Source organism: Eriocheir sinensis, chromosome 13 (assembly GCF_024679095.1).
Source record: "Eriocheir sinensis breed Jianghai 21 chromosome 13, ASM2467909v1, whole genome shotgun sequence".
NCBI classification, from domain to species: Eukaryota; Metazoa; Arthropoda; class Malacostraca; order Decapoda; family Varunidae; genus Eriocheir; species Eriocheir sinensis.
This window is the reverse complement of record NC_066521.1, coordinates 14,545,868-14,559,262: the sequence shown is the minus strand read 5'-3', so window position 1 is coordinate 14,559,262 and position 13,395 is coordinate 14,545,868. Positions and strand designations below refer to the sequence as shown.

The window sequence follows — 13,395 nt, the reverse complement described above, 5'->3', positions numbered from 1 at the left end:
CCCTCCTTTCATCCTCCTCCTCCTTCCCTCTGTCCCTTTCCCTTCTTCCTTCCTCATTCTCATTTTCTTCTTTCTCCCTCCCTCAGCCCCTCCCTTCTTTCTTCTTCCTCCCTGCCTCCCTCAACTTCCTTCTTCCCCTTCTTTCTCCTTTCCTTCTTTTCTCCTTTCTTCTTTTCCTCACTTCCATCTATTCAATTTTGTAATCTTCCTCCTCCTCCTCCGTCACTACCACTACGCCACCACCTCAACCACCACACTCTCAACACAACTGCCATTACCACTAACGTTAAATTACCGCTTCTTTCTTCCTCTTCCTTGCCATTGTCCTCCTTCTCTTCGTCCTCCTCGTTTTCGTCCTTTTCCTGCGCACTACGACGCTCTTCTTCTTTCATTTAATTTTCCACGCGTTGCTAATTTGCATGTCGCGCCTAACAAACTTACCTGCATGCATTATGGTGACGGAAGCATTTAGGTCGGCATCCTCAGACACTTCCGCCTCTCACGTCAAATATTTCCCAAAGGACGAAAAGAATATGTATCGGGTTCCCATGAGTGGGTTTTTTTTTTTCACATTCAAGGTATAAAGGCTTTGTCAAACTACCACCAGGGCCATAAAACTACCCCTGGCAATGCCCACACCTCCTACGAAAGCCTTGTCAAATGTGTGTGTGTCTGAACGCCGAAATGTGTAAGATTATGGCCCTTTGCAGCTTGGGAGAGACGCAGGTTTAGAAAAGTAGGTCGCAGGGAAAGAAAAAATATCATGAATGTGCCTTAATTTTTTTTTTTTTTTTTTTTTTTATAGGGAGGAGGGGAGTGTGGCCCTTCTTAGTTTTCTTACCTGTGATTGTCTCTTTTTCCCATTTTTTCCCCTATTCACGCCTTCCTTCGCACTACTTTTGTTGATTAATTTACCTGCCATTCATTTTTTACCTTTACCTGGTCTACTGCACCTGTCCACCTGTCTCTTCTATTCACACCCACCCTCTCACTACCATTGTTAATTCACCTGTTATTCTGTTTACCTTCACCTGTGTTCCACCTATCCACCTGTCTTCATTTCACACCCTCCTTCTCACTACCATTGTTAATTCACCTGATATTCTGTTGCCCTTCACCTGTGTTCCACCTATCCACCTGTCTTCTTTTCACACCCTCCTTCTCACTACCATTGTTAATTTACCTGTTATTCTGTTTACCTTCACCTGTTCTCCACCTATCCATCTGTCTCTTCTATTCACACCCACCCTCTCACTACCATTGTTAATTTACCTGTTTTCCTATTTACCTTCACCTGTGCTCCACCTATCCACCTGTCTTTTTTGCACCCTCCTCACTACCATTGTTCATTACCTGTTATTCTGTTTACCTTTTATTTGGTCTTCTTCACCTATCCACCTGTCTTTTTCACACCCTCCTCGCTACCATTGTCCATTACCTGTTATTATTTACCTTCACCTGTTCTTACCTGCCCACCTATTTCCCTGATCATTCGTCTACCTGTTAACCAACCCCCGCCTTTCCCTCACATGAATAGTTCGATAAAAAAAAAAACATTACCTCTTTGTGGATCTGAATACATAAACATCAAAGCACACTGTTATTTCATCCTCAAACACTGCAGATCACTATCACCGCATGTGGAATCGTAACCATTGAGAGCGTATATAATAGCGTCGCAAAGGGTTCGTAAGCGCGTATTATTGTAGCAGTAAAACATTTATTACAACTTTCAAAAGGACGGAAGTAAAATCCCCAGACCGATTGGAGTCGCCCCCGATATTCAAATGGATATGATTGGACGAGACAATTGGATAAAATGATGCCTTTAGCCTGGCGGGGGGAGGAATTTGAGCGCTGTTTGGCAGAGAGAGAGAGAGAGAGAGAGAGAGAGAGAGAGAGAGATGAATATAAGTTAACGATTACCGTCCCTTTTTTTTTTTTTTTTATGGCAGGGCATAACACGTCTACCCTTAGTCAGTAATACATTTCCGTCAGTCTTATTAGTGTGCACGCTTAACAAAACTTTCTCTCTCTATTTTCACTCATTATAAAACTAAAACAACAAAAACTCAAAGCAACATGGCCAGGGTAACACTACTTCAATCTGTTGTTTGGTTTTAGGGCCGTCCAAGCTTTTCGTTGAGTCACCCTTACTCGTTCTCTACCGTCGCGAAGATAGAAAACGAGAGTATACTTTGGGTAACGTTAATTAATTTTTCTCTCTTGGTGTTGAATTATTCCTTTGTTGTGTGTGACTAATGCCGTTTCTGATAAATTTTGTGCCTTAGCTTTATCCTCTTTCAAAGCACCATTATTTACCCCCCCCCCCCCCCCCACCCCCACCGCTCTTCTAACCTTTACACTATCTTTTAGGAGGGTATACAACATCCTCAGATTTTTGGGACGAAACTATTTTTTTTTTCTTTTTTCTGATTAGTTTTGATGCGTTTTCAATGAATCTACAAACACTTTCTGTATCCTCAGCTTCCTTCCTCTTTAAGACACACAATACATCTTTAGCTTCCTTCTTCTTTCGTCTGCTCCGTGGAATCAAAGGTTGTCCCCATTCACGAGTCTTCTATAATTACCATTCTTTTGTATCATCCTCTGCTGCTCTCATCCTTTTAACAGCTCCGTCTGAAGTCCGATTACACCTGTCCGATAACACCTGTCCGATGATGCCTGTCCGATAATACCTGTCCGATTACACTTGTCCGAATACGCCTGTCCGATAACACCTGCCCGATGATACCTATCCGATAATACCTGTCCGATGATGCCTGTCCGATAATACCTGTCTGATTACACCTGTCCGATAATACCTGTCCGATTACACTTGTCCGAATACGCCTGTCCGATAACACCTGTCCGATGATGCCTGTCCGATAATACCTGTCCGATGATACCTGTCCGGTAATACCTGTCCGATTACGCCTGTCCAATCCAACTTCCTCTGTTGCTTTCATTCTTTGCAGCTCACCTTAAGTCACTATCTCCACCGTACTATCTGTCTGTGTTCCCCTCGATTTTCTCCCTTCAACAGCCACTCTCCAGGGTCTCTTAATAGCTGTGGTCGAGGTTGCGTCAAAACACCACACGTCATTCATAGTCTTTTTATTATATTTGTAGCGAAACAACAACCGGTAACGCGTTTTGCTGTTTTCTCTCAATCACGTCCCCGAAGATAAATATAAACGACAACAATAACAACAAATGGACAGGTACAAAAAGGTTAAATAGATGAAAAAATGTCGGTAACTAAACGTAAACTACAACCCACAATAAATAAGACAAACCAATGCATAAATAAATAAATAATGTACGTATGGAAATTTAAATCAATAAATATATAAATAGGTAAATAAATAAACTACTAGACAAACAAACAAATCAATAAATATATATCTAAGCTTACCTCATAAATAACCCAGCGATAAGAACGAGAATTTAATGACTCCACCCAAACCGCACCTTGTCGCCCAGGTTAATTGATTCCCTTTAATAGAGAGGTGTTCATGTCCGTGTACGTGTGGCGCGCATTCGTACACACACACACACACACACACACACACACACACACACACACACACACACACACACACACACACACACACACACACACACACACACACACACATGACCGGCCCGCCCTATCCATGATGCCCGTGTCCGTGTCCTTGGCGCTGGCCTAGAGCTATTGGCCTAGACTAAGTTCAGCCTTCGTAGCAGTGAAAGATGCCGTAGTCTGCACAGCTCCTCCTCTGAAAGTACGATTTAATTTGTTATTATTTGTGTTAGAAGCAGTAGTAGTGGTGGTGGTAGTTGTAGATGTAGTAGTAGTAGTAGTAGTCGTAGTAATAGTTAAAGCAGAAGTAGTGTTATTATTACTATCGGATTCCTTACAATTCTGCCACTACCAAAACTATTAGTTATTTACTGTTGCCAACTCAGTCACTAGAACAGGTATCTTTATTACAAGCCAACAGACTTTCATATGCTTGTTATACCATGTTCCCCCCCCCCCCCCCCCTTCCCTCCCAGTACTCACCTTCGGGCTTAGGTAAACACTTATTCTCGTCGTGGCTCCACAGCTCTTTTTTAGGGCACCCGTGCAAGGTGCTCTTCCACCTGTCGCCGCCCTCCTCCTTGTAGCAGCGGATGTAGTTCGTGCACAGCCGCATGTACCTCTGCCGAATACAAATGAGGTTCTATTAACGTCAAATCCCTCGAGGTGGAAAAAATGACTCGCCCCTCTGCCCGTGTAACCTAATGGTCGGCCCGTGTCGGAGAGGCAGATTTAAATGTCACTTGTTGCTTCATCTTTGATTTCGTTGTTTTCTTCTGTACTCTTGCTCCCCTTCTATTATTTTGTTCTTCTTTTATTCTTTTGTTCCTCTTCTTCCATGGTTTTGTTCCTCTTCTATTCCTTTGATTCTCTTTTTCTGTGCTTTTGTTACTCCTCTATGCTTTTCTTCCTCCTCATCGTCTATTTTGTTCCTCTTATTTTGTTCTTTTGTCATTGCTTTATTTTGTTCTTTTGTTATTGCTTCGTCTATGCTTTTGTTCCTCTTCTTAATGCACACCACGTAACGGCTTGCGGAGGTTGTGCACGGAAGGAATAAACAAAGGGATTATATGAACTGGTAAATTCAAACGTGTGTGTGTGTGTGTGTGTGTGTGTGTGTGTGTGTGTGTACAGTATTAATATTTGAAGACGAAGACGAAAAACAAAATCGAATATAAGAGTTGTTGACATTTATAGGAAAGAAACCAAATGATGAGGCTGTAAAATCGCACAAACGTAAAAAGTAAAATACAAACCTAACAATCAAGAAACGAATAAAGGGCGGAGCAACAGAACACCAGAGGAAGAAAGAAAATATACATAAATAATAAAACGTGCTGACAAAACTAGAAGGAATAGAAAGACGAAGACGAGAAACAAAATTGAATACCAGCGATGTAGATTTTTAAAAGAAAGAAACACGAATAATGTATAGCTGAAAAATGGCAGAAACGAAGAAGGCAAAAAAAAAAATGTAACAGTAAAAGAAATGAACGAAGGGCGGAGCAGACAGGAGAGGAAAAGAAAAAGAAAAAAATTAATAACGTAAAAAGAAAAAGAAAAAATCCAGCAATCAAAGAAACAAAGGAAAGGCGGAGCAACACAATACTAAAGGAGGAAGACAAAGAAAATAAGTAATTCATAACATACTGACAAAACGTGAAGGAATAGAAAGTAGAAGAAAAAAATTAATAACGTAAAAAGAAAAAGAAAAAATCCAGCAATCAAAGAAACAAAGGAAGGGCGAAGCAACACAAGACCAAAGGAAGAAAACAAATAATTCACAACATACTGACAAAACAGGAAGTAATAGAAAGAAGAAGAAAAAAAATGAATGTCGTAAAAAGTAAAAAGAAATCCAGCAATCAAAGAAACAAAGCAAGGGCGAAGCAACACAAGACCAAAGGAGAAAACAAATAATTCACAACATACTGACAAAACAGGAAGTAATAGAAAGAAGAAGAAAAAAAATTGAATATCGTAAAAAGTAAAAAGAAAGCCAGCAATCAAAGAAACAAAGGAAGGGCGGAGCAACACAAGACCAAAGGAAGAAAACAAAGACACATAAATCATTTAACATACTGACTAAACGGGAAGGAGTATACTATTAGAAAGTCAAGTGTTAGTGGGGCGATGACGGATCAAGGCCACTCACCAGGAAGAGCTTGTTGGGGCCGCAGAAGGCGTAGTAGTCGCAGTAGTATCTTAGGATCCAATCGTCCTTAGCTACCTCACCCTCCTTCGTACAGGTGATGTTATGGGTGAAGTTCTGCATGACCACACCATTACGACAGTTTTCTGATTTTGGGGTAGGGAGTCAAGGGCGAGGAGGGGTTGGTAGAGGAGAGAAGAGGGTAGGAAGGGGAAGAAGAGGGTTGGAAAAAGGAAGGAAGAGGATTGGAAGTGGAAGAAGAGGGTTGGAATAGGGAAGGAAGAGGATTGGAAGGGCGAGGAAGGATTGGGAGACGAAGGAGGAGGGTAGGAAGGGTAAGGAAGAGTTGGAATGGAAAAGGAGGAGGATTGGAACGGTGAGGAAAGTTTGGTAGGGGATCAGAAGAACAAAGAAGGATTGAGAGGAGATGGAAGAGGGTTGGAACGGCAAGGAAGGGTTGGTAGGGGATCGGAAGAACAAGAAAGGATTGGAGGGAGAAGCAAGATGGTTGGAAGTGTAAGGAAGAGTGTGGCAGTGGAGGGAGAGAGAAAACATGATGAAAGGAAGAGGAAATTAAAAGGTAGAGGAAGGCAGGAAGAAGAAAGGGGTGAGAGGGAGGTAGAGAAAATATAGGAAGATGAGGGGGTATAGGAGGAAGAAAGGAGATATGGGAGAGGGGAGGGTGAGGAAGATGGGGAGTGGAAGTGAAAGGAGGGAAAGGTGAAGGAAGGGAGGAAAAATGGGGATAAATGGGAGAGATAAAGAAAGAAGGGAGAGGGAGGCACAGGACAGGAAGTAGGACAGTGGTGGGGAACAGGCAAAGGAGTTGAGGATGAGGGAAGTAGATAGAAGAGGCAATAGGAGTGGATAGGAAAAAAGAAGTGGGGGTGAAGAAGGGGAGAAAGAGGTGAAGCAGGGAGAGGTCATCAGTGAGGAAGGTAAAGGGGGTAGGGAGAGGGGAGAGAGGGGGAGGGGGCAAAGGGAAGCGACGGGGAACGGAAGGGGAGGAGAGGATTAGTGAAGCTGGTCTTGGGGAATGCATTTATGTTTTTTTTCATATTTGTGGTAATATTCTCTCTCTCTCTCTCTCTCTCTCTCTCTCTCTCTCTCTCTCTCTCTCTCTCTCGCTCACCTGGCGGGGGGTCGACACACTCCTTGGTACCCTCCTTGAACACCTGTTCCCCGGGGCACCTCAGGAAGACCTCGCCGTGGCACTCCTTGCACAGGCGGACGGTTCTTGGGTCTGGCTGGCACACCGTGACCTCCTCACACGCCGCCAGGGTGCACGAGGGGTCGGGGATTCGGCTGTCGACGCCGATGGTGGGGAGGGTCGTGGTGGGCTCAGCGTCTGTGGTGGTGATGGTGGTGAGGGTGTTTTTTTCATCTGTGGTGGTGGTTGTGTCTGTGATGGTGATGTCTGTGGTTGTTTCTTGGTCTGTGGGCGTGGTGGTTGTGTCTGTGTCTGTGGAGGTGGCCGTTGTGGGATCTTCACTCGTGGCGGCAGTAGTGGTGGTGTCTCCGTCTGTGGGGGTGATGGCGGTGGTGCCAGTGTCTGTCGTAGCCATGTCCAGGTCTGTGGTGGTGGTTATGGCTGTACCTTCATCTGTGGTGGGTATTGTGGTCGTGTCGGCGTCTGTGGGGGTGTTGGTGGTGGTGTCTGCATCTGTGGTGGTTGTGTCGCTGTCTGTGGCCGTTGTATCCATATCTGTAGAGGCCATGGTGGTGGTGTCCATATATGTGGTGGTGGTGGCGGTGGTGTCAGCGTCAGTGATGGTGATGGTTGTGGCGTCCGTGTCTGCGGTGGGGATGGTGGTGGAATCCGTATCTGTGGTGGGAATGGTGGTGGTGTCCGTGTCTGAGGCAGTGACAGTAGTTGTGTCATGCTCTGTGGTGGTGGCGGTGGCTTCACCGTCCGTGGTGGTGATGGTGGTGGTGTCAGCATCTGTGGTGGTGATGGTAGTGGTGTCCATGTCTGTGGTGGTGATGGTGATGGTGTCAGCATCTGTGGTGGCGATGGTAGTGGTGTCCATGTCTGTGGTGGTGGTGTCCGTGCCTGTTGTGGTGATGGTGGTGGTGTCAGCATCTGTGGTGGTGATTGTGGTGGTTTCCATGTCTGTGGTGGTGGTGTCCGTGCCTGTTGTGGTGATGGTGATGGTGTCAGCATCTGTGGTGGTGATGGTAGTGGTGTCCATGTCTGTGGTGGTGGTGTCCGTGCCTGTTGTGGTGATGGTGGTGGTGATGGTAGTGGTGTCCATGTCTGTGGTGGTGGTGTCCGTGCCTGTTGTGGTGATGGTGGTGGTGATGGTAGTGGTGTCCATGTCTGTGGTGGTGGTGTCCGTGCCTGTTGTGGTGATGGTGGTGGTGTCAGCATCTGTGGTGGTGATGGTGGTGGTGTCCATGTCTGTGGTGGTGGTGTCCATGTCTGTGGTGGTGGTGTCCGTGCCTGTGGTGGTGATGGTAGTGGTGTCGATGTCTGTGGTGGTGGTGTCAGCGTCTGTGGTGGTGATGGTGGTGGTGTCCATGGCTGTGGTAGTGGTGTCAGCGTCTGTGGTGGTGATGGTAGTGGTGTCCATGTCTGTGGTGGTGGTGTCCGTGCCTGTTGTGGTGATGGTGGTGGTGTCCGTGCCTGTTGTGGTGATGGTGGTGGTGTCAGTATCTGTGGTGGTGATTGTGGTGGTTTCCATGTCTGTGGTGGTGGTGTCCGTGCCTGTTGTGGTGATGGTGGTGGTGTCAGCATCTGTGGTGGTGATGGTGGTGGTTTCCATGTCTGTGGTGGTGGTGTCCGTGCCTGTGGTGGTGATGGTGGTGGTGTCAGCGTCCGTGGTGATGGTGGTGGTGTCCATGTCTGTGGTGGTGATTATGGTTGTGTCTGATTCTGTAGTGGTGGCGATGGTTGTGTCTACTTCTGAAATGGTGCTGGTCGGTGTGTCTGTATCTGTAGTCATGGTGGTGATGGTGGTAGTGTCGACCTCTGTGGTGGTGCTGGAGTCTGTGGTGGCGGTAGTAGTATCGATCTCTGTTGTGGCGGAGACCGTTTCTGTGGTGGTGATGGTGGTGGTGCTTTCTTGTGGTGTTGTTTCTGTTTCCCCTGTGGTGATGGTGGTGGTGTGTGGCTCAGTGGTGGTGGTCTCCTTGTCACTGGTCACCTCCACTGTTGTAGTTGTGATGCCTTGTGTAGGGGTGGTAGTGATGAGGGGAAGGTCGGTGATGGTGACGGGTGGGTGTTTAGTAGTGGTGTCAGGCTCTGGCGTGGTGGTGGTGATGGCAGGTGGAAGAGTAGGAATGGTGGTGACTGGAGAAGTTGGAGGTGAGGTGACAGGTGGTGAAGTAGGGGAGGTGGTTACAGGTTGAGGAGGAGGTGTAGTGATGACAGGTGGAGGAGGTGGTGTGGTGATGACAGGTGGGGGAGGATGTGTTGTGATGACAGGTGGGGGAGGATGTGTTGTGATGACAGGTGGAGGAGGTGGTGTGGTGATGACAGGTGGAGGAGGTGGTGTGGTGATGACAGGTGGAGGAGGTGGTGTGGTGATGACAGGTGGAGAGGTAGGGGCCCCACACTCCTCCCCCGCGCCGTACACACACTGGCCCAGCCCCGCCGCGAACACCGTGCCGGGCCCGCACTCGAAGTGGTAGGTGTGGTAGTAGCCGGGCACCATGCGCGGCACACACCTGCAAGAACACATGTTACTACCCCGCCGCCTCGCCCCCACACTGTCCCCGCCCTTCACCAACAGAGACCCTCCCACAGTGCATTCCCATGTCCTGTGTACACCTGTCCTGCCCCCAGCACCTACCTGTAGTACCAGCGGCAGTTCCTGGGGTGCTGGAAGACGCCCTCGCTCGTGCAACTGACGCGGGGTTTTACGACGTCCTGGGGGTAGCGCCAGTCTGGGGTACAACGGCGATATTAGCGGGGCCCGGGCAGGTGTGTCAGTTACCTGAGTCTTCATACTATCTCCTGTTCACCTGTCACTCACCTGGGGATTCCGGCCCTGCGGCCAATGTCACGGCCAAGGCCGCCGCCACCACCGCCGCTGACAAGCTCATCTCCGCTCCGCGCCGCGTCATCTGGAACAAGCAAAAAACTTCTGAGCCTCGGGGACACCTGCACGTGTCAGGCCGCTGCACCTGCCTCCGCCGCCCTGCCAGTGCTAGAGTGGCGCCGCGCCCACCTATGTCCTGCCGCGCCCACATGCGGACGCACGGCAGCGATTGTTTCCTACACCAAGTATGCCACACCGCGCTGCCTGGAGTTGGCAGTGGCGCAGGAGTGGTCGAGGGAGTGGCCGTGATAACCGTTGTTTGCCGTTCGCTGGCCACTTTTTGTATACAATAGTTTTGTTTTTGTTTTTGTTTTGTTTTTAAGCATGTGTTTCCTATCTTGTTTTTCTCTGATCAGAGAAAACTGAGTCGACTTCATGCACGCGTATAAGGTTTTCGCGCTCCCAAGGTCGCTCTTCTGAAACACCGGAGGGACTACCTAGCCGGGGGTAGGAGGGAACGCGTAATGTCGCGGCGCGTGTAATAAGACCTGGCGTGCGGCGAATGAAAAACGGTGTGGCGGCCGCGACGGTGGCGGCGCCGAGGTATTTCCGCGGCGCCCGTGACCGGAGCTGCAGTGCCCGGCGGGCTTGTTCGCGCCAGGTGACTGACCTGCCGGGCCCGACGCAGCGGCCCCCGCGGAGGCGATGACCACACGGGGAAGATAGGCAAGGCGGGGAACGGTGAAGAGCAAGACGGGCAGGGGACTACGGGGCATGGGGCAGGAGTCTGGGCGGGGGGCAGGTCCTGTTCACTTCCCTGCTCCCGTTAAGTTCCCGCCAAGTCTCCCGGACATTCCAGCGGCACCCAAATTGGGCGTCGCTTCCATAGTCGTAACATTCAGGTCTCAGCGTCAGGACTTCTCCCACCACCATAGCGCTTTCTCCCGGCTGTTGAGTCACTGCCAACACTCATTTAGCACGCACGTCATTGATTCACTTTGCCTTGTCCTTCGCCTCACGCCCACCATGTCATCCACCTCTCCTCCGCCCTTCCACGCAGCACCTCACTCAGTGATGCACTCGGCGAACTTATCAACGGCACTGCTTGCTCCTGCTGCGCCTCCCGCCTCCACTCCACCTCTGCTCCTCCACCTCATAAATTTAACTGTTCATGGCCTTCACTTCTCCGCCCCTCCCTTCAGCCGTCCGTCAGGCACGTAGCAGCCCTAACCCTCCACCTACCAGTCTGCACAGGTTCAGGCCCTCCACACACTCAGCATGTTCAGAAATACAGTTAAATCTCCACTTTCATCGATTTTCATTTTCCATTTAGAATACTTGACTCCACATCAACACGCCAAGGCTTCAGTTACACTCCACATGCCAGTCTCTTCAATTTACATATCGAGCCTTCCACTTTGCACTTTTTTTTTAGTTGCTGCTCATAACGCCGGTAGGCTCGCTTGAGGGGCCTCTTGAACAACCCGAGCCCGTTAGTTGCGTAGGCGAATTTTATTTATAGTGGCCGCCGTGGTGTAGGAGTTGCTTGACCATTGACTCCACATCCACACTAAGATCTCAGCTGCACTCTACATGCTTGCACTTGAACTCCACATATCCAGCCACTTTCCAACACTTGACTCCACATTCACACTTTTAAGATCTTAGCTACATTCCACATGCCAGTCTCTTAAATCCACATACCCAACCCTCCACTTTACACTTGCAACACTTGACTCCACATCCACACTTTAAGATCTCAGCTACACTCCACATGCTAGTACTTGAACTCCGCATATCCAGCCTTCCACTTCACACTTCCAACACTTGACTCCACATTCACACTTTTAAGACCTTAGCTACATTCCACATGCCAGTCTCTTAAATCCACATATCCAACCCTCCACTTTACACTTGCAACACTTGACTCCATTTTCACACATTTAAACATTAGCTACACTCCACATGTCAGTCTTGAAACTCCACATGTGCATCCAGCCTTCCACACCACTGCGACCTCAAGCTTCCACTCAACCCCATGCCCATTACTCATGCCCCACACATAGCTCACCAGTAAACACATGATTATTATTCCACGCCACAGACCCACCATTCCACTTTAGCTTCCAGTTAGCTTTACACTTGACAACCACACACGAGATTTTTGCTTTTCACACAGATTCTTCTTTTTCCAACGTGTCGGTGCATTTATCTCTGTGTAAAAAAAAAAAAAAAAACATTCCACTACACTATCGTTTTATCTCTCCATTCCACAATCCACTCTACACACACACACACACACACACACACACACACACACACACACACACACACACACACACACACACACACACACTCACACACACACACGCACACACAGACACACGACACTACACCCCGTAACCTCTTTATCTTACTCCCCTACTCACATAAAAATCTACCTCCCAAAACAAAGACAACCAGAGATAACACGACCCACATATCTCCCTAACCCCCCCCCCACACACACACACACACACACCACCACCACCACCACCACCACCTCCTCCTCCTCCGCTCACCACCACGTCCTATCGCGAGACAATGCCAACTGACCGCTTCACTTGATCCTTCCTGCTGTTTACTGCCCTGACGGGACCCTCTACGCCTCCGTCAGTGCAAACCAGGCCAAGAGGACACACAGTTACCCCGCCACGCCTCCTCACGTATCGGGGAAGCGTCTACCTAGCGGAGGGACGGACAGGTGAGGAGGGGGAAGGCGAGGAGGAGGTAGAGTTTCAAGGAAGTTTAAAGTTTCCATATTTTTTTTCTTATCTCTGGCTTGCGCAACGTCATTCTCGCTTTCTCCCGCCAGGCCTAATGCGCTTCGTTCCGGGACTCAGCGTGCATTGCGGAACCCTCTGTGGCACCATAAAATGTGTTTGTTCAGTTAATTTTCTCCTCCTGCCACAAAAACCTTATGTGCGTATGAGTTCCTCCTCCTCCTTGACGTAGCCATAAAGTGTGTTCGTTAAGTGTGTTTTCTCTTCGTGCCACTAAAGGGTTGGTTGTCCTGAGTTCCGGTTTCCTCATCCTGCTTCTCCTCGTCCTAATTGTCCTCTCGTTTCTCCTCGTCCTTGGTGAAGAGTTGAGGTCAGGATATGAAGGATGGTGCTGAAGTAGAATGTCCTCCTCCTCCTCTTCCTCCTCCTCCTTCTCGTCTTCCTCCTCTTGGCCTTCCTCGTCCATGGCGGTGAAGTTTGAGGACAAGAGGGAAGAGGAATAGATTTGTGGGATGTTGTCGAAATAGAGTGTCTTCCTCCTTATCCTCCTCCTCCTCCTCGTCCTTGCCGGTGGAGAGTGAGGACAAGAGGAAAGAGGAATGGATTTGAGGGATGATGTCGAAATAGAATCCCTCCCTCCTTCTCCTCCTCATCCTCATCCTCGTCGTCTTCTCTCCCTCCTCCTCGTCCTTGGCGGTGGAGAGTGAGGACAGGAGGGAAGAAGAGGAAGCGACTTGAGGAATGGTGTCGAAGGAGAGTTTCTTTTTCGCGTTCTTCGTCTTCCTCGTTCGCCTTGATATATAATCCTGGCGCTCGTCCTGTGGTGCTGCTTTTTATGCGTACGTCCTTGGCAGTGAAATTTGAGCTCAGGAGAAAAGATAATGTGATTTGAGGAGTGATTGGTTAATGGACGGGAAGTAGAAAGGAGGG

General features: G+C 48.5%; 1 protein-coding gene across 1 annotated transcript; it reads right to left on the bottom strand.

Moving 5' to 3' along the window:
- Nucleotides 1-3,102: 3,102 nt before the first annotated feature.
- On the bottom strand, nt 3,103-11,889 carry LOC126998051 (mucin-22-like). Its single transcript, XM_050859369.1, has 6 exons — nt 9,698-11,889; nt 9,515-9,608; nt 6,853-9,389; nt 5,724-5,866; nt 4,052-4,190; nt 3,103-3,764 (listed from the first exon to the last, which is right to left on the bottom strand). Exons 1-6 carry the CDS (start codon nt 9,912-9,914, stop codon nt 3,706-3,708), a joined length of 3,189 nt encoding a protein of 1,062 aa, XP_050715326.1. The 5' UTR covers nt 9,915-11,889; the 3' UTR covers nt 3,103-3,705.
- Nucleotides 11,890-13,395: the final 1,506 nt, after the last annotated feature.